Source organism: Melanotaenia boesemani, chromosome 4 (assembly GCF_017639745.1).
Source record: "Melanotaenia boesemani isolate fMelBoe1 chromosome 4, fMelBoe1.pri, whole genome shotgun sequence".
Taxonomy (NCBI): domain Eukaryota; kingdom Metazoa; phylum Chordata; class Actinopteri; order Atheriniformes; family Melanotaeniidae; genus Melanotaenia; species Melanotaenia boesemani.
This window is the reverse complement of record NC_055685.1, coordinates 38,468,642-38,489,433: the sequence shown is the minus strand read 5'-3', so window position 1 is coordinate 38,489,433 and position 20,792 is coordinate 38,468,642. Positions and strand designations below refer to the sequence as shown.

Genomic DNA, 20,792 nt, shown 5'->3' with positions numbered 1-20,792 from the left:
CATCTAATTTTATGGTGATTAAGACATCTGGTGTGTTTTTACAGATAAGAAGCAACCTGAGGTGCATCATGCAGGATTAGGCAAGATAAATCTGTTTTATACATAAAAGCCAGTGAACTATAATAAATAAAATACAAAAATAACATTAAGACCAAAGAAAACACAGCGAGTTAAATATTTTAAATATATTCATGAACACAGATTAAAAAAAAGACCAAAAACATCCAATCAAAAAAGTTTTAAGACCTGATCTACCAGCCCTAAGGATTGCATCAGACTTCAGGTTTTCTGGTGGTTTGTTACGGATAAAGGGAACATAGATAGATAGACAGATAGACAGATAGACAGATAGACAGATAGATAGATAGATAGATAGATAGATAGATAGATAGACAGATAGACAGATAGACAGATAGATAGATAGATAGATAGATAGATAGGTACCTCAGATGGAGGTGGAGCAGCTCAGGTAACAGGGAGGAGACTCAGCAGCTCTTGTTCTCTGACATACTTTCATTTTCATTCTTCTCTCTCGTCGTCCACTGAGCTGCTGATGAACCAGCTTCATCTGCTTTTCCTGCAGTTTCCTCAACATCTCCGAGTCTCTGCTGAACACAGGTGAGTACAGCTGATCCCACATCCCGACTCAACTTTCTCTTGATGAAGGTGTGTGCTGCTTCCCTACCTGTCGTGTTTTTGTTCTGAGGCATATTTATGTGAAAACCCTTGTTTCAGCTTCTTTGACTCACCGTGTTTCTTTCCTCTGTACTTCCTGAGTAAACTGTTCTGACTGGCTGCTTTCCAGCTGCTGCCCCTCTAACAGAAAGACTTTTTAACTCCTTTATATTTCATTAATAAGGAAATAATAGAGAAAACAAAGGCAGAGGTTACAACAAGTCTCAAAGTCAAATAAAAAATGTAGTTTACTTCCTGTTTTAGTCTCAGGTGGTTTTCAGGGGATATTTTAGTCCTTTCACATGAGATGAGTTTGTCAGATGATGTAAAGGAGGCTTGTTGCATTGTTTACTGCTGGGAACCATTTCTGCAAACATTGACTGTAATTTTCTGCTTTTCCAGACTTCCTACTCATTATTTGTTGTTGGTACTTTAAAAACAAACAGAACTGAGATGCAGAAGATATGCGAAAACAGGCATTACAGGTGAAACTCCATCATTTCATAAACTGGCTGACCTGCAGTCACTTATTTAGTGGGTTGGAGTGTGAGGGGAGGGGAGTATTTGTGGGTGGGGGTGTAGGCTGAGACAGCCACGGTGTCGCGTTGAGGGTTTAATCACCAGCTACATGCTCGTGTTGTTCTTTGTGTTGCTGACGTTTTTCTACAGCTTGTCTGTCTTGTTGGTGCTTCTGGTGATTGTCGGTTTTCTTTTCTTAAAGATGTTGCAGGTGTTTTTTTTGTTTCCTTGCAGGTGTAGCAGCTGTTAGTCTGTTTTTTTTAGATTAAACAGCTGGTGCTGTTACCTTATATCTGGTGTATCCTCCTTTTTTTCACTCTTTTTCTCTTTCATTTTCTTTTGTTCATTTACTTTCCCCTCCACCCCTCCACCCCCCCAACAACCCTCAGAAAATATATGTGTGTAAAATCAGCTTTAGACAAATTGAAAAATAAAGAATAATTCTTAAATTATCTAGAGGGACCTTATATCCATAAAGCTCCTCTTGTCCAGCACAACACAGCAGCCAGACCATCATTCTGCCGCTACCATGCTGGACAGGACAAGTTAAAAAAAAAAAAGATCTACACTCATGTCTGCTTTATCAGGTCCACCTTCTAGTACCAGGCTGGATGTCTTTTTACCTTCAGAACTGCTTTAATCCTGGTGTGATAGGCGGAAGCAGGTGGTGGAAACCTTCCTCAGACGTTTTCTCCATATTGACATGACAGCATCACACAGTTGCTGCAGGTTTGTCGGCTGCATCCATGATGAGAATCTCCCGTTCCACCACATCCCAAAGCTGATTGTGTAAACAGGGAATAGAACTGGAGAAGTTGGTAAAGAGGTCAGTGGGTGTAAAACACCAGACTGAGACGATACCGTGTGGCTCCCTGAAGCTCTACTCTGAAATGAAATTGGTCCTTGGAAACATGACCTTCCCTCTAACATGAATCTGATTTAAATTTCAATCATGCATGAAAAATAATGCAAATTTAAACTTTATCTTAATGAGTTGGATTGTTTAACTGAGGGAAGATAACTTTGGTTTGATGTTTATGTCTCCCCTCACAGTGCAGACATGTCTGCTGCCGGCAGCCGGCTGACTGAGGATCAGCTTCTGTGCTCCATCTGTCTGGAAGTTTTCACCGATCCGGTCAGCACGCCATGCGGACACAACTTCTGCAAAGCCTGCATCACCCAGCACCTGAGCAAGGACGTCCCGTTTCAGTGTCCCATCTGTCAGAAGATGTTCTTCCCCAAACCGGAGCTGCAGGTCAACACGCTGATGGCAGAGATGGTGGATGTGTTCAGACGTTCTGCTGGAGGAGGTGGACCAGATCAAGCTGCTGACCCAGCAGAGCTTCACTGTGACTCCTGCTCTGGAACGAAGAGGAAAGCCCTGGTTTTCTGTGTGCTTTGGGCATTTGTCTGTGTTGTTTTCTCCCAACACGAGCTACCTCTGACACAAGAAAACCTTCAGGAAGTTATTGAGGATATTCGAATGAAGATGGAGGAGGTCAAACTTTCATTGCAGCTCAGTAAAGAAGACGCATGCGGCCATCAGACCACCGGCTCTCTGAAGGAATCTGTTGACAGAGTCCTGCAGGAGCTCACAGAGAAGCAGAGGACATCAGAGATGGAGATGGAGCAGAAATTTGCAGAGATGATGAAGAGGGAAATTCCCAAACTGCTCATGAGGGTGGAGCTGATGAAAGTCCAACACTACACGGTGGATGTGACTCTGGATCCTGAAACGCCGTGTCCCCAGCTCATCGTGTCTGACGACGGGAAGCAAGTCAGATGCTGTGATGCTAGTCTTTTATACAACCCATGGAGGTGTGCATATCATGCTCATGTCTTAGGACGGCAGAGCTTCTTCTCAGGCAAATTTTACTTTGAAGTGCAGGTGAAAGGAAAGACCGAGTGGACTTTAGGAGTCACCCAAGAGACGGTGAACAGGAGGGGAGACGTGCCGCTGCGCCCTCAGGATGGGTACTGGACCATATGGCTGAGAAACAGAAGCGAGTACAGAGCTCTGGCCGCCCCCCCGGTCCGCCTCTCCCTTCAGTCTCCTCCTGAGAAGGTGGGGGTGTTTGTGGATTACGAGGAGGGTCTGGTCTTCTTCTATGACGTAGATGCTGCAGCTCTGATCTTCTCCTTCACCGGCTGCTCCTTCACCGAGAGGCTCCACCCGTTCTTTGATCCGGGTCTTAACGATGATGGAGAAAACTTCGCCCCGTTGATCATCACCCCCGTCAGACACATGGAGTAAAATAAAACTGCTCATTTTTCTTCACAAAACAGACCGAACAGCCATGATTATATTATATCCCGTTAGGGTGGATTATCTGGTTAACATGACCACTTTGAGCTACTTCACGGACTCAAAGTGCACAAACAGCTTGTTTAAAATGTATATGGAGGATATCTGTGTTATTTCTGCTGCTTAAGCTCATCATGGCTCAAACGTCATAAAACCATACCTGATAAAAACATTAGTCTGGTTTCTGTTCACCAGTGAGATAATCTAAATCCGTCTTTGGAATCACCAGTTTGAGGTGAATGAACACTTTCACCAGCAGTTGCCGATATTGCCTATTTTTCTGTGATTGTAATTCAGTAGAGGAAGTAGTTTTCCTAAAATAATAAACATGTTAAATACTTTATAACTGAGCCATCATACTTTGAGTTGTGTACCATTACTATTTAAATAATGTCACCATTTTAGTTTATTTAACATCTAATCAGTAAAATGTATATTGAGATATGAAAATATTAAGATCGTTGGAAGGGAAGCAGGAGTGCTGATGATCCTACAGCGCCCCCAACTGTCAGGGGTGTAACTGCAAGGCAAAAAGTTAAATATTCAGATTTTAGTACATAAATCAGCTAAAAACCAGTTCTTTCTAAAACTTCTTAAATCTAGCTTTTTATTTGTTTATTTATTTATGTTTTGGTTTGAGAATTTTACAAAGTGTTGTTTGTGTGACGTATACATGAGAGGCATGAAGAAAACATCAGTTACCTGGGGACAAGTGTAGCAGCTGTTTACACTCGTTGTGTTATAAATTACTCATGGAAAGTCTTCGTTTGGCATCTCTTAAGTCATTTATTCCAGCATCTAGCAATCAAAGACACCTCAGCTCTCTCTCACAGCAAGAAGCTCTAAAGACATGACAGATCTGCAGAAGCCCTGCTAGGCACCCATAGGGCCGGCCCTGGGCATAGGCGACCTAAGTGGTCGCCTTGGGCACCATCTGTTGGACGGGGCGCCAAATTGCAGTCAAAAAATAAAGAAATAAATAATTCTTTTTTGTTTGTTTGTTAGTTTTTTTTTTTCTTTTCTTAATTAATAACTAGACCAAACAAATCATAAAAAATAAAGGTGAGAGTGGAGGGACGGGAGCGGCGCATCCAGGTTCGTAATGATACTACGGATGGACGACGTCGCCTTGTCGTGTGTTGCCAACAAGAAAATCATTAAAATAGTTTATAATGAAAAGACAATCCAAGTATCAGGTGCTGCTTACAGAAAACGTAGGAAGGAGGAAAAACGAGTCCAGAGGTTTATCTGAGTTACTGAACATTAAGGCAGCGTGTGTTAACTTTTCATTCTGACATCAACAGCGGGCTAACGCTAGCTAGCATAGATGCTATAACAACAATATCTGAACAACATAATAATTAAAGTGCCACCTATATTATGCAAAAAAAAAAAAAAAAAAAACATGCATGTCAGAAGGTTTGATACGACATAAAAATGTGTTTATTGTACGGCCAGGCTGCTGCTATTTAATGTCACTGCAATAAAATTTAAGGGAATGAGGGAATTATCTTAACTAAACCACTTGATTTTTTATTTGATAGCTTGATTGATGTTTTGTTTAATGTGCTTTTGATTGCAGCGTTTTACATTGTTTTAGGGTTTGCACTTGTGCCATTTCTTGCCCTGGATTATTGCACTAAACATGTTTTATTTTTAACTAAATGATATTTATTTTGTGCTATTTATCATTTTTGTAGCGGTTTCTTTAGTTTAGAGTGTTTCAGTGTGACTTTGTTTTGTTTGTTAATAAAGAAACAAGAATTTGTACATTAGTTACAAAATGTGTGTGACTGAGTTAAGTAGCTTTAGCTTCGGTAAGCATTTTGCTGCGTGGGGGCGGGGGGTAAAACTCCGGTTTTGCCTAGGGCACCTGCCGGCTTAGAGCTGGCCCTGGGCATCCATGCCACACCCAAAAGCTGTCTCCATGGAAACCCACACTGAAGTGGAACCATATAGTTGCAAAATAAAACTGCACAAAACCACATGAATAGCAAGTGGAATCCCATCTCTGCTACACAAGGATTAAGATTATTATTTATAATCACACCTGAGAACAAGAGTTACTGTCTGCTGGAGATAAAGAAATATCTCTTTATTTCTTTATTCATTGATTGATTATAAAACTTAATAATTTCCATAATAACTTCTACAAGTTGAAGTAATACACACACATATAAATATGTATATATTTAGACCAGGGTCTCCACTAAAGTAACTCCTCATGAGCTACTGTCCTGCAGGTTTTAGATGTTTCCTACTACAACACACCTCTGCACAAGCCTGTTCATGACCCAGTGATTTGAGTCAGGTGTGTTGCATCAGGGTAGAAACCAAAACCTGCAGGACAGTAGCTCATGAGGACCGGAGTTGGAGATCCCTGGTGTGTCATTGCAACCAAATGTGAATATTTACATATTTTGGACCCGTCAAAATTTATAAAACAATTTTTTATATACTATAATTTTCGTTCAAATTAATACTTTCGTCCTGCACCCCTCTAGACGTTATTATTTTTACTAATTACGAAAGCAGAAAGTACTTCTAGACTGACTGAAGCAGCCCTTCATCTACATAATAAACATTCAAAACAGATTGATAAGATCCTCCTAAATGTTCTATGGATAGAAAAATAGAACTCACCAGTAGATGATATTACCCCCTCTGGAGTAGTTACGCTGTTTGAATCTCAAGCTATAACCACTAATTCAGGAGCAGCCATCATGTCTGCACTAAACTCCTCCGCTAGCAAACGTGTTTCTCTTCTCCGTCCACGCTGCTAAGAACCGGATCAAATCTGGGTTTAAGAAAGACACTCAGATAAACTGTCGTTTTTCTGACAGCTACCAAGAAACCACTGTTCATTTGTTCTGGATAAACTTGTGTTTGTTTATTTGTTTTCACGTTGATTCGAATGATCCTGGAGGAATGTGTTGTTTGTCACTTTGGCCAAATTCCATGTACATAAAAGTAAATTTGCTGGTAGAAAACCTTCATTCACTGTGTTCCAAAGTGAACTTAGTCTATATATTTAAGCTACTAAAACTGTAACTGCTTGGACCAAATTTAAGCTTTGTTGTTGTTTATTATTATTTATTTTTGCATTGTTGTGAGTCATTGGCTTTACTCAGGATCAGTTTGTTAATACCAACTTGTGTTGCTAATGGAATGAGTAATGTTTGTGCCATTATTGTTTAAAGAAAGTTATTTTAAAAAAGAAAGAGGTGCACGTGTAGCTTCCTGAGCGAAGCCCAAGGCGACACACAGGTGTGAGTATAAATCCTGCTTTATCCAGCCAATCAGCTTCTCTTCGTCAGCTCCGCCTCTGAGACGGTTTTTTGGGTTTGGTTGAGTATCTGGATTTTCAGGCATATGAAAGAAAGAGAAATGAGGCTAAGAGTGCTCCTAATTACAGGTAAATACATGTTTATTACCATCTTGTTGTAAATATTAGTAGAGCTTGTACAGCCTTTTAATTCTGTTTATTTGTGGCTTTCAGCTTCTTTCCAAAGACACAGTCTTAAACAAAACGAAAGAAAAACACTTCCTGAATTATCAGATCATTTTACATGAAAACTGTTTGGTTTTTCTGAATTAATGAAATAATTCCAAGTTGTATAAAATGGCTTGTTCTTACCTGCAGGAAGTAAAGAGAAGAAAGTAAAAGATTATTTAGTCTCTAACGGGCTGATCCTTTAAACCGAACCACTGCTTCATCATAAAAAGAGGCAACTTCCAACATTTCAGAAAAATCTTTAAAGAAATAAATGATTGAAAATTCAAGTTGAAACAGCAGATTTTATTATCCAGTGTAAATCAGAGCCAATCAGGCACAAAACAGACAGTCCTGCATCCTGTTATTAGAAAGGTTTTACTAAATTTCCTCCACAGAAAACATGCATGTGCACGTGCAGGGGATAACATGCCCGTACATGCACATACATGTCTCTCAAACTGGGCTCAGTCCCAGTTCTTGTTGCTAGGACAACAAATAATCCTGATTTATTTTTGACACATGTAGGTAGTTTGTCCCGACTCACTGTCCACTGAATGAACCAAAAAGCTGCTAAACCGATTACTGAAATTCCTTTTGGCCTTTTTTCTTGTGAAAGAAGACCCGGTGTGGGGCCTCTGCTGGATGCTTACAGTCGGTGTCATGTTATTTATCCCTTTATGACCGACGGCAGAGACTTTCATGGGCTGGTGCAGATGTTATGAAAGAAGCTGGAATTTCTTTTTGCTGCCTACAGACTGATGCAGCTGCATCGGATCAGGTCCAATCAGGTAGAAACTGATAAATTAATCTTGTTTACATTTTCATTCATTTAAATCCATTTTCTTTCTTTCAGGGTTTATCTTCTCTGTAGACACTGTTGTGGAATTTTATTATCAAAGATCACACACTAAGTGAGAATCAAACAAAGTATTTTTATTAAGAGCTGATCAGCAATGAGAGTCACACAGTCAAACAGCTTTGGCTGAGCGAGTCCGCAGGAACACACATGGGCTTGGTTAATATAGACTCGCATGACGTGATGGCATCAAGGTCGTTGGTTGAAAATCTTCAGTACATTGTCTGCACCTGGTACAATGTTTTCTAAAGACTGTTATCAGCATCTGTGCTGGGGAGGAGAGCTCACTAAATATTATCTGGGTACAAGTCGCTCTCTTCCTCAGTGAAGCATAAGTCAAGGTTGTTAATAATACAAAGAGTAAATTATAGAGTATAAGGGCTATGTGTATAAATTTTCCATTACAATCCACCCCTTTGATTAAAATGAACCATATTAATCACACATAAAGAGAAAATTTACTCAAAGAACTCCAAATCACCAGAATCAACATCATAGTAGGGAGAGGAATCCACTGGAGCATAATGATGAACATGGAAATTGAACTTTCTATTAATGAAAACTGTCTAATAGGGGGTGGCATGTGGCACCAGTCCATAAACATAGCAGCTGTCATTTGTCAATTTATGAGCTGACATGTTTGAAACCTGCCACCAAAGATTATCAGTGTGGTCATGATGATCAGGATGTGGTCGTCTCGGCGGTGCCTCCGTAAGGAGGGTGCTTCTGTCCCCTGCAGTCGTCTGGCGGGTTGGGACGGAGCTGGGGTACGTTGTGTTGGGCGAGGACCGGTTGGATCCAGGTACCAGAAGAGGAGTGTGATGAGAAAGATGGTGCACTTCATGTCGCCACGTGGGGGTAGGCTACCTCACACGGGGCTGACCTCAGGGATTATTCTGCCCTGTGGTTGAGAGGTCAGCTGGTGGAGCTGGGGTTGGTGGATCTTGGAACCTCCTACAGTGGGATGCGTGGATCCACGTGGACCTTTCAGCGACCTTCACCACTGTGTGAGTGACCAACAGGACCTGGAAGGGACCCAGCCACCTTTTAGACCGCATGTGCTTCCTCCTCGTCTCTCTGACCAGGACCCAGTCCCCAGGAACCAGGGAACGGAAGGATCCGATGCTGGGCATGGCAGGCCTTCCTTAACCACAGTGTACCTGTGAGAGCTTCTGAAGGGGTCAGTTATTTGGAGTGACTGCATTAGTTTCTCCTTTTGCAGGTCTCCATTAGCATAGTGAACAAAGATAAACCAACAATGTTATTTGTGGGTCCTTATTTGCTGTAAAAAGGATCTCTTCTAAGTTTAAAATCTTCTTCTACTTTCCTCAGTCCTTCATCACTTCCTGTAGTCATGTTTGCTCTAAACCATGACAATATCATAATCCGTGTCCTAAATTTCCACAAGTGTAACACCTTTCTCCCTCTTCAGTCTTTCTCTTGCTATTTTGTCATCCACCCCGTCCTCTCTGTCCTCCTTTTGTGTGGTCTTAATTATCATAGTCCAGTCTATTGTACGAGTCCATTTAATTGTTATACTTTGAAGTAGGTTTGTCACCCTAAGGTTAAGTGCATCATTTCCTGGGGTAAAACAGCACTTCGTTCATTTTTACTTACATGTATCATGCTGCACAAAAATAGTTTGAATAATTTGTGAAACCATATGCAGTGAATTTATTTCATATTTTATCCATCATCCCCCTTGTTGAGACATGGCAAGGCCCATGGCTCAATATTGCTGACATTTGTGACCATCGTAAAAAAAAGAAAGTTAAGTAGTGCTATAGGATGAAATTGGCAGCTAACTTTGTGAAAAGGAGGAGGTTCAGATGAAGGAGGCTGTAAACCTGGGCTGCCGTGGGAACCTGCTGGGGGAGGATAGAGCACTGTGTTCAGATCAAGGTCATCCTCCTGTTCCTTCATCATGAACTCCATTTCTCCCTTATTCTCTGTCTGTTGCCTTTACTTTAATGTCTATAATCAACAGGTGCATAATGGAATACGTAATTTATCAACAAAAGGTCCCTATGTATTGAAATATCTTATATTATCCCAGGAAAGAGTAAAATTATTCATAAAACATTCAAAATCTTGTATGCTTGAATCCTGAAGTTACCTGTTCTGGCATCCCCCTGTGAAAACAATCCTCATCAGCACAAGTACATGTGTACATGGTGATAATTTTCTCCACCTGTAGAAGTTTATCCCAAAATGTCATAAGGGACAATATCATGTTTGATTATAAAATGCACATACACATAATTTACAAAAGAGATTCAGTGTAGACGTCTCCTCCTCCTGTAAACAGATTATCAGTCCTGCTTTTCATGAAAATAAATGTGTGTAACTGTTAATGGCAGCAGAATTAACAGCGTTATAAAACACAGCAATCAGCCTTTTGTGGAAGCAATCCTGGACAAAATCCTGCTGGAAGAAAAGTTCATTTAATATCAGTCCATCAGTTGTCTGTCTTCAGGTCAGAGTCAGAAAACTTTGTCAAAGTCAGGTCAGTAGTTGTGCGCAGAAAGGCCAAATCAGAGCAGGTCAATTTTCCTGCATTCATGAGGATCCTTAAAGTTCATTCTAAAATTGTTTGGAAAACATTAATTGTTTTGGAGATTTCTTATTAATGCTTTCAAATCCAAGATGATATGGACGGAAACCCAATTTAAATTTCTTTTAATGTGTCCAGCATCAGCCAAATGTGCTCGAGCAGCGCTTTTCTCTTTTAGTCTTTTACAAAACCCTTTTGTCATTATTATTATTTTTATAAGAGAATCAGTTTAAAATATCCATGGATATCAGACCAATATGAAACAAGTTTTTATTTTCTTCTGGTATCTCAATAGTCATTTTATAGTGCATTTTCTTGTTTTAATGCAGAGTTAACAATGACCTAAAAGGTCATTTTATATGCCTCAACCTTTGTTGTTTTAGTGTTTAAGGTTTTCTTTCTTTTACTAAAAGTAATTGCACACAGTTAGGTGTGATGACAGTTAATAGAGGAGCTCCTTTAATTTAATTTAAATTTCAATTATACAGCTGCATTTTCTTTAGGTCTTAGGAAGTTCCCTCTAAGCAATTTATTTATTGATTCATCTGTTTTCAGACAGATTTCAGATTCTTAGTTTGCTTGACTGGAAAATAAATCTATTATGCCTTCAGTTTGTATATTTAAAACTGTTTCAGATTCAGTTCTTGCTCAATATAAATTAGATACAGTACCAAGAGTATTAAAACCTTAACTTAAGCCATTTGTATATAAAAAAAAGTTAGAACCCAGAGACACACGAACAGTTTTGGTGCAAATCACGCACACACTTAAAGTTCTCAGGAAATCAGGGGACTTGCAGTTTGCATCACCACAGAGAACAAACAGGGAAACTGCCTTTCGGTATTTACATAAATGTACATAAGGATCAGTATGTTAGCATTTCCACCTCTGGCAGGAAGGTTTTACTCACTCTCACTGCTTCAGCTGTAGGAATGAGAGAGATACCATCTTATCTGATCCTGGGTCAGCGGTTAGACGGGTAATCTGGAGAAAATATAAATTCATGTGTCAGTGAGTAACAATTAGGATGCGTCTGAAGGGATTAAAATAAATAAAACATTATTTTCATCTGGTTTTACTCATTTCTTTTTTAAAAACAATGAGTTGATCAGTGTTGGATAACTGAGGAAGGGTTGTTGCCACCAGCTCATTAAACATGTTCTGTTCTTTCTAAATAATGAAAACAAAACAAGACAGGGTTAGTAGCTCATCATGTCATGTTGTCATGTCGTCAGTAGCAAGCAGGTACTTCATTGCAGTGAGCGTGCGTGTGTTTGTTCATGTAAATGTGTGTGTACATGTATGTGTCTCTTGTTCCAGCAGTGAACTCGTCTTATGTGAATGAAATGTCTAGAAATGAAGCTTACTTCTGTTTACTCTTTAGCACTTTCTTTCCATAAAAAGATGTAGATCTGTTTAACTGCAATGTAGGATTTTGAATGAAATCATTAATTATTTGTGATATGAAATCAGAACAGTCTCACCATCATTATGTTAACTGGTCACATGACTGCTTCCATCCCTGAGTCAGCTCTGCCGTGGATCAGTCAGGTGGCAAACCGCCTTTTGATTTTTATGGCCAATGACCCTTCTCACCACATGGATGTTCTCTCTCTGGTCAGTAGAACCGGATGGTTTTCCAACCTCGGGCCCCCAGCACCCACCTCTCTGTTCGCCCCTCAGAGCCCAGCGGCCACGCCACCTCAGAGCTGGTTGAAGAGCTCTTGTCCTGGTTTGTCCTCTGAATAAACGCATGATCAGGAGCATTGTGGAGGATGGTGTTCTACCATCCAAAAGCAGATGTTTACACGTCCATCAAACATCTGGTTTCAGTCTCTTTGAAACTCGAAGCAGAGGAAATGCTGGAGTATCTTCTGTCTTTGTTTCTTGAATCCTATAGAGCATCAGGTGGAGCTGGTAGGGGTGGGCATCAGTGTCAGTTCGTAGGACATGGTGGTGATAGAAAGTTATATATATATATATACACATATATATATATCAGTGGGTCTCTGCTGACTTTTATCCTGGCGGAAGAACTGAGTCGGGTCAGGTATGCAGCCTGTGAGCTTCAGGAGAGGGTGTCTCCGACAGAGACGAGGGAGGAGGAAAAGAAAAAAAGAAAGAAAAATAGGGTCAATATTTATCCTATAGAGATTATGTATGTGTCTGAGGAAAGATGCAAGTGTTTTCTCTCAGAGATTTGACAATGCTAAAAGTAAATCTTCAGTGTGTGTGTGTATAAGCAAAAGCATTCTTCATTGCAAGCAAAGTGTTGTTCAGATTTGATAGATCTCATTTCCTTTAAGGTAAAAATTGTTCACGTTTGACAAGTTTAAAAGAACACACAAAATAAGTAGAAAGAAAGCAATAAAATTAAAGTATTGTGATGAAGGTGTCCATAAGAAAAGAATGAGATTCTTATAAAAATATTTTATAATGCAAATACAAGTCAGCTGAGACTCAAAAACTATAGTTTTTCAGATAAACTTATGGATAAAATGTTCTATTTTTCTTTCCAAACAGACAACCAGCTTTTACAACCCGAAAGTGTCCTTGTGTGTATTAAGTATTCTGGAGCAGAGCAAAACATTTCCTCAGCCTGATCAGATCATTTTATATTATCTGGATCTTTTCCAGGCGTAATTTTAGCATCTCCTTCTAATTTAGTTTTTACTGTTAAAAGTACCCATTTTATTTCTTCATGAGATTTCTCAATCCTACTTAAACTGTTAGACAGAGCTTCATTATTACCAGCAACGTGTCCTCTCTCTCCGCTGCTTCGGAATGTGAGAGAATCTCCAGCCACACACACACACACTCACACACTCTCTGCTTTGACCCTTTTTTTTTTTTTTTTTTTGCTATCTTCTTATTTGGTTTCATTATTCTTTCCTTTTATGCTTCAGCAATACAATTATTTTATTTATTATATAAAATATCACAATGCTGTATGCAAAATCACCACAGCTTCTCAAAACGTCTCTGAAAATACTCACAAAGCAAAAATATCACAATGCTTTATGCAAAAATCACCTCCTTCTGAGCTGCTGCTGTCCGGTTCTAGAATAGGACAGCGGAGTAAGCTTGAGGGTTAATCCCACACTTTCAGGTTCTCTACACACAATTTTTTAAATATATATTTTCTTCCCACAATTATTGTTGTAATTATATATTTATATTAATGTTTATATTTATATTTATAAATTATTATTCATAAGACATTAGACAAACATAAAACATACAACGGGGTACCCCAAAAGTAGAAAGGGACTCGAACCCTTTTTTTACTCACAGGAGGACTCCAACCTCCTGCGGTGACGACTTTAACCTCACTATCAAAGGGGACTCAAACCCCAATATCTCACAAGAGGACTCTAACCTCCTGCGGTGAGGACTGGCACCTCACTTTTCCAGGGACTGGAACCCTGTTACTTGTAGGGGACTGGCACCCCTATCCTTAAAGGGACTGAAAACCCTTCTATTTATTTATTTATTTATTTATTTATTTTTCCTTGTTACATATTGGGGAGTCCCATTCACCCTCCTTCTCCTTCACAGCTGTGTTTCCCATTGCAGCTAGGACGTCTCCCGCTGGATTTTTCTTCTTCGAGCAGCCCAAACTCAGGCACAAAAATTGACTAAAACGCCTATTATTACCACCGAAGTTTTCACTTCAGTGCCGGACTAACCCTACCCTACCGCAGCAGAGTAGATCTACCTTGCCTTCACAAGATAGTGGGACCACTACCCCATTTTCATAAGATAGTGAGAAAAGGGTGGTAAATGGGAGCCCGATATGAAAACTTCTCACTGTGTGTGATTGTGGGTGCTGCTCCACACGCAGACTTCGTTCTGGATATCAGTGGTGTCTGAACGGAGTCCCTCCGCCGTCCCCTGACGGTTAAGGCTGACCCAGGGGCTGAAGTATCCTTCAGGATGAGCAATCACGGGTTCTGGTCCTCCAGTCAGTCACTCAAGATATCCTGCCGACAACGCCAAGATTGTTGTGGAATTTTATTATCAAAGATCACACACTAAGTGAGAATCAAACAAAGTATTTTTATTAAGAGCTGATCAGCAATGAGAGTCACACAGTCAAACAGCTTTGGCTGAGCGAGTCCGCAGGAACACACATGGGCTTGGTTAATATAGACTCGCATGACGTGATGGCATCAAGGTCGTTGGTTGAAAATCTTCAGTACATTGTCTGCACCTGGTACAATGTTTTCTAAAGACTGTTATCAGCATCTGTGCTGGGGAGGAGAGCTCACTAAATATTATCTGGGTACAAGTCGCTCTCTTCCTCAGTGAAGCATAAGTCAAGGTTGTTAATAATACAAAGAGTAAATTATAGGGTATAAGGGCTATGTGTATAAATTTTCCATTACAACACCCCAGTAAAAAAGCAAGACAGAAAGACTGTGAACCTGCATGTGAAGACAAGCGGACATCAGTTTAGGAGCCGTGCTCGGACCTTTGGCCCACTTGATCCAGTTATAGCCAGTGTCATCATCACCAACGGTGAAGTTACTCCAGAGAACGGAAGCAGCGTCTGTGACTGCTCAGCCATGACATTTAAAGTTTTCCAGTCTTTTCTCACCTCTGTGTTAATGTCTGTGAAATGTGTTGCTTCTACATCCAGATTGATGGTTGATTTTTATAAAATCAGCTTCTGATTTGCTGTCTTTTAATTTAATTAAGGGCTTTAATTCTACATTATTTATAAATATAGAATTTTGGAAATAGAGCTCTGATTTTAATTACTTGTATTTGTGCATCGGTAACATGTTTGTAATTTTTCTAGACAATGGACCCTTTCGTATTAATGTTCTGGAAGGAAAAACAGTCACTCTGGATTCTGGACTACAGAAACTAGAGAAAGACCACGACGTCATGTGGACACAGGGTCAAGATTTTTCTGGGGATCAGATCGCTCAGTGGAAAGCTTCTATAGTCACAATCAGTGAAAGCTACCAAGATATTCTGCATCTGAATCCAACCACTGGAGACCTCGTCTTCCTCAGAGTCACAAAAAGCCTGACGGGGTTTTATTGTGTGAAGATTTGGAAGGGCAGCGAGCCTCATGTTCTGAGACAATATTACCTGCCCGTCTACGGTAAGTCTTCGACCAGCAGCACTGAATGAGCTTCAAAGCTTCAGGACAGAAAACTCAGAGTAATATGAAAAGAAAAGGAGTCATGTTCATCAGTGAAGAGAAGAAAATGGAATTTCTATGGAGGAACCAGAAGAAAAGCAGGTTACAGTTGTTGAAACCGGTGACGAATATTTACCCTATTGCCAGTTCTTTGACCGACCTTTCAGGCTCACGTCCTGTTGTTTCCTCTCTTGGATCTTTAACGACCGATGAGACTCCAGTCGCGAAGTGATGGGCGAACCTTTCCACCTCGATTCTTGTGGCGCGAAAATAAGCAATTTTACCCCTTTAGAATTCCTGATTATTATCGTCCGCTCATGCGGAGATAGACCTGAGGAGTTATTCTGGTAGATAAGCCAACCTTTGGGTCTAGGAGTATGAAGCTACCGTACTATCGTCCTAACAGGATAACTACCTGGTATCGAAATAATAATCTAGCGAATTCTTATGTCTCTTCGGGCGTTGGGGAATCTGGGGCTCACCTGCTCGTTGTGTTGTCCTCTCCTGTCCTCAGTGGATGTGGACAAATATAAGAGAAATAAGTTTGGTTGGGAAGTTAACCGAAGTTAACTATAACCCTTTTATTCAAGTTTTCTTTTATTGGTAAAATACAGAAAAAATAAAAAGAAAGAAAAAATAATAAAATTCCCTTTTCGGGGCTTCCCTTTCAGTGAGGGCTAAAAAGCAGAATATAAGAAATAAGTATAAAGTGAAAGTTTCCCTCAATGGGTGATTCCGCTTTCGCGGTCTATGTCTTCTCTAATAATAATTCAATCTCCCTTGGCAAAAGGGGAAAATCTATCCCAGCAAAGGGTGAAGTTCTGTAAAAATCTAACTAAGTCTCCACTACGTCTCCGTAGAAAATCTGTAGAAGTCTCTGCAAAATCTCCGCAGCAGCTCCTCAAAATCTCCGGACAATCCGACTCTCTTCAAAATATCACCAGTATATATACATAACTTAAAAACCATCCCACTTGATACCTTCCCACTAACAGAAAAACACCCAAAACCAACCCACTCAGTATTTTTCCATCAACAGAAAACAACTCAGAACCAACCCACTTAGTATTTTTCCATCAGCGGATAAAGCATATGTGGGCATCTGCAAAGTGGTCCCTCCTTCTGGGTTGAATCAGAGCTGAAGGAAAGAAGACACTTTTCCCTGCCCCGTTATCTATCTATCCTCACAGTTTTTACACAAAGGCTGCTTGTTAATATTTTCTGAGTTTGCTGGGGAATTCCGCTCTGCTTCGGAGCGAGCAGATAAGGAGTAACTCCCCTTCTTAGTCTCAGACCTTCAGGGCCTCTCTCCACTTCTTCAGCAGTGTAAAAACTCTGTCTCTTATTTGCATCTTATTTGTGAATGCACTCTCTGTAAGCTACAGAATAATAACAACTAAGCTGTAGCTCTTATTAATCAAAACCAAAACCTAATGAACATCACTAAATCTAAGGATAATAATGTAAATAAGCAAGCAAACAGGAATATATGAAATGTGAATAGGTAATGCATAACACATAGAAAAACATGACTGAGTATTGATCAGGCAGTCCATAAACTCAGTTTTTTTTATTAAAAACATCATCTCACATCATGTGTGCCATAACAGTCATAGATTCAAACTTTAATAAAACTTCTCTCCCTCTTCACTCACTGAGAGCAAAAGCGGTGGTTTCCAGCAGGTGTTATCTGTCGAGATAAGGGCCTCTGCTCCCTGTCCGTTGCCTTAGCAACGCTCTCTGGCCTAGAGCAGTGTTCACGCCACCATTGAAGAGCGCGGCCTTCACACAGTGAAGCTGAGAAGCAGTCATGGACTGACAGACCATCGTAACCCCTGATCTTTATTAATAAAGTTCATTCAATAGTAAAATCATTTGAAAAGGGTATCATCAGAAGTCCTGACCCGAGACCTTCTGACTGTTCAGGTTTTTAGCTTCCTTATCATCTACATGAACTAACTAAATATTTCTTTCTTGTAGAAACCGTTTCTGTTCCAAACATCACAGCAGAGCCGACCAGCGATGGGACCTGCTACGTCAGCTGTTCTGTGGAGAATGGACCGGATGTAACCCTGACTTGGTACCAAGGAGAGAAACAAATAAGCCAGACAAGCAACAACAACATCTCCATCAGTCCCACCCTCCTTTTGGAGATTAACAGAGAGAATAAATCCAGCTACACCTGTGAGGCAAATAACCCCATCAGTACTGAAACCACCTCCATCAACTCCACCCAGCTGTGTCCACCTCATGGATCAGGTACGCTTAGTTCAGTCTGATGGAGACTAGTTCTTCCTGTTAGCAGCTCGTCTCCATCGGTGTGGAAGGATGGTGAGGATTTCTACTTCCAGTTTATGGAACAGGGAGCGTGTACAGCAGCACGGATCACAGAAAAAACACTTTGTACCAGATTGACGCTGATTTCCATCTGCAGTCCCTGAAACACACAGAAATACATCACACTTAGAAAATACAAAGCACATACACAGAGAATAGTAGAAACAGACATTCTTTGGTAAAATAGTAGAGAAAATGGGATAGAAAACAACAGTGTGATAGAGTGGGACACTCTGAGGGGATGTTACTGGTTTGACAGATTCCTTGGTCAGAGCTCCGGTCAGAGGGAAGGGCACAAAGAAAGCAATTCCTTCAACACTTTACTGTTGAGTGGGGTTACAGGATGGTATGGGTTTGCCTCTGTGTGTGTGTGTGTGTGTGTGGTCTATAAAAGAAACAAAGTACAAAAAATATTAATATTACTGTACAATTTTATGAGATTACATAACAAATAAATACTGGACATATTCGACTAACTCAGTCAAATACGCCAAATGAGCCATAATTCAACCAAAATCCAGTTAGGTAAAGTTTTAATAACACAGGTAGAGATTTTAAATCTCTATCTAGTCGTCTCTGGCGCCCTCTAGTGGGCGCAGCCCGCAACTGCACCACCTTGAACCACGCATGAACAGCTGTGTCAAATTACACTGAAGTGCATCTGGACAACAAGGAGATAAAAGACGGCTACACTGAGTGAGACAGCAGTCAGCCATGAGGTTAGAGAGTGTATCACGTCATCAAACCCGACTCACAGAGGGGGGACACCGGAACAGCCCTTTCAGAATAAGGCATCTTATTTTCTGTATGCCAACCATAGACTGTGTATAAAAGATGGACGGAGCCTTTGTGACGTCACCCGTAGGTTTCTGAAGAGCAAAAGTGAAGCTCGTCGCCATCTTGACAGCGTCATGCGCGTCGTCATTCCTGGAAAGCATAGGCTTCACAATTTACTGCCGGAGCTTGCTGCTAGATGCCAACCATTAAAGCTGCTTTGAGTTTGGTTTTGTGGATTTGTTGCTGTTTATTGCTCATTTGTGCAATAAATGATTTTTGTTGAAATAGTAAACAACAGTAAGTGGTTTTGTATCAGAATAAATGCACAAAACGAGGCAAATATAAGGTTTCTCGTAAGAATGCTGAACAAAAAAACGGTTTTCAAAACACAATTCATCCATTTTTGAGAAGTTAATGTAAATTATGGGGCTAAAAAGATGCTAAATTAAGAGCTGTTTGGGAGCCAAAAGAGCCGGCTCTGCTTTGGGAACAGATCTGGATGTGGAGTTATGTGCTTATACTGGATGTGGAGTTGTGTGCTTGGGAATATGAAGTCTTATTTTTAGATTTTTAATTCTGTTTTGTTGTTGATATTTAGTTGTTATGTTGTGTAAAGCACTTTGTGCTGCTCTTATGTATGAAAAGTGCTATTTAAATAAAATTTGGTTGATTGATCGATGAGGATGGTAATAACAATTATGGTTATTATTATTTCCTTACTCCCCTGTCCTCGCTCCCACTGACTGCTGGGCGGAGTAGAGCACCTTTATATCCGGACAGGTGTTGCGCTGTATGCTGACAGTTTGTGTGGGTGGGAAGCCGCAGACCGGGCAGTTTCACCTCTCCGGTGTACTGCCTGGTTGTGTTTGCGTCTGGTGCCAGGCTAGCTCACCAAACCTTTTGCTGAGTATTCCTGGCCTTTTCTTCTCTCTCCCTCCCCGTGGGAAGGGATGTACTGACACTGGATTTAGCGCGCCCTGCGCTGTCGGTACATAGGCTGCTGTTTATGGCAAGCCAAAGGGGTCATAATTCGCCACCCTACTGGTGCGTTTGTAATAAAACAGCGGAAGAAGATATAACAAATTTTATGAATATCTTAACTTGTATCCTGGCAGCACATTTGAATATGGCTGGAGATGTGAGCACACAAGCAGACCACAGGGTTACTGGAACAATGCAGACAATCCTTCAGCAAAGCTCCGTGATGAACTGGAGGGTCTGCGCTCATTCTTTACTGACTGGTTGATCACGGTTCAATTTTACTGGCTGTACAAAAAAGGGGCTGAGATAATTATAATACAACAAAATGGCGCTTTTAACGCGTGTTTTAGTTCCACAAAATGCCATTTTTAACACGTGTTAAAATATGACAAAATGGCGCTTTTTACGCGTGTTCATTGAACACTGCAAAAAGCGGCGTTTAAAGACCACAAAGAACGTCGTATTTATCAACGTTTACCGAAGCTTTAAAAAATGGCGTATTTTACACCGTTTAACCACATAAAACGAGGCTTTTAACGGCTTTTTTCACCACCAAACGAAGTGTTTTCCACCGTTTTATTACAATCACACCAATAGAGTGGTGAATTTTGGCCCTTTCGGCTTGCAATAGCTGTTTTGTCTCCGCTGGATTCCCGCTCACTGCTCCAGTCCACTGGCTGGTGGACTAATACGTTTTTGTTACTGACAGTTTACTACACACCAATGCAAGGCATCAAAAACTGATCGCACACTGTGGATGTAGCCCAGGTTTTCCTCATATCGCTTGGTTTCTGTGGTTTTGTTGGTCCTGATTTCGATTTGATATTTTAAGTGTTTTTCGTGTTTTGCATGTATTAACGTTTTTATTTACAGGGTTGTAAAAGCTGTGTGATCTAAACCCCTGTAAAGGTTTGTGTTTAATAGTCATGTTTTATTATTTTTTTTAAACACAATTGTTAATAAAATATTGTTTTTGTATGGAATCAGTCAACCAAGGTGCATTTATTCAATCTTTCAGATTTACTGGATGTTAACCTGACCCCAGTTGGTATTGTCACCCTTCAGGTTAAAATAAACTTTATTTTATTTATTTTTATTTTATTTATTTTTTTTTAATTTTTTTTACTGCCTTAACCC

General features: G+C 40.4%; 2 protein-coding genes and 1 long non-coding RNA gene across 3 annotated transcripts; all 3 read left to right on the top strand.

Annotated features, from left to right (window-relative positions):
* The first annotated feature begins 517 nt into the window (after window positions 1-517).
* On the top strand, window positions 518-4,448 carry LOC121638496 (E3 ubiquitin-protein ligase TRIM21-like). Its single transcript, XM_041983333.1, has 2 exons — window positions 518-618; window positions 2,248-4,448. The coding sequence occupies exons 1-2, from the start codon at window positions 554-556 to the stop codon at window positions 3,446-3,448; spliced, it is 1,266 nt and encodes a 421-aa protein (XP_041839267.1). The 5' UTR covers window positions 518-553; the 3' UTR covers window positions 3,449-4,448.
* A 3,295-nt stretch (window positions 4,449-7,743) lies between these two features.
* On the top strand, window positions 7,744-18,098 carry LOC121638511 (SLAM family member 5-like). The gene is made up of 3 exons (XM_041983359.1): window positions 7,744-7,783; window positions 15,210-15,521; window positions 17,541-18,098. Exons 2-3 carry the CDS (start codon window positions 15,299-15,301, stop codon window positions 17,837-17,839), a joined length of 522 nt encoding a protein of 173 aa, XP_041839293.1. The 5' UTR covers window positions 7,744-7,783; window positions 15,210-15,298; the 3' UTR covers window positions 17,840-18,098.
* LOC121638518 lies at window positions 8,154-14,789 on the top strand. The gene is made up of 3 exons (XR_006010033.1): window positions 8,154-8,236; window positions 12,582-12,587; window positions 14,768-14,789. It is a non-coding gene; the product is annotated as an uncharacterized LOC121638518 (long non-coding RNA).
* Window positions 18,099-20,792: the final 2,694 nt, after the last annotated feature.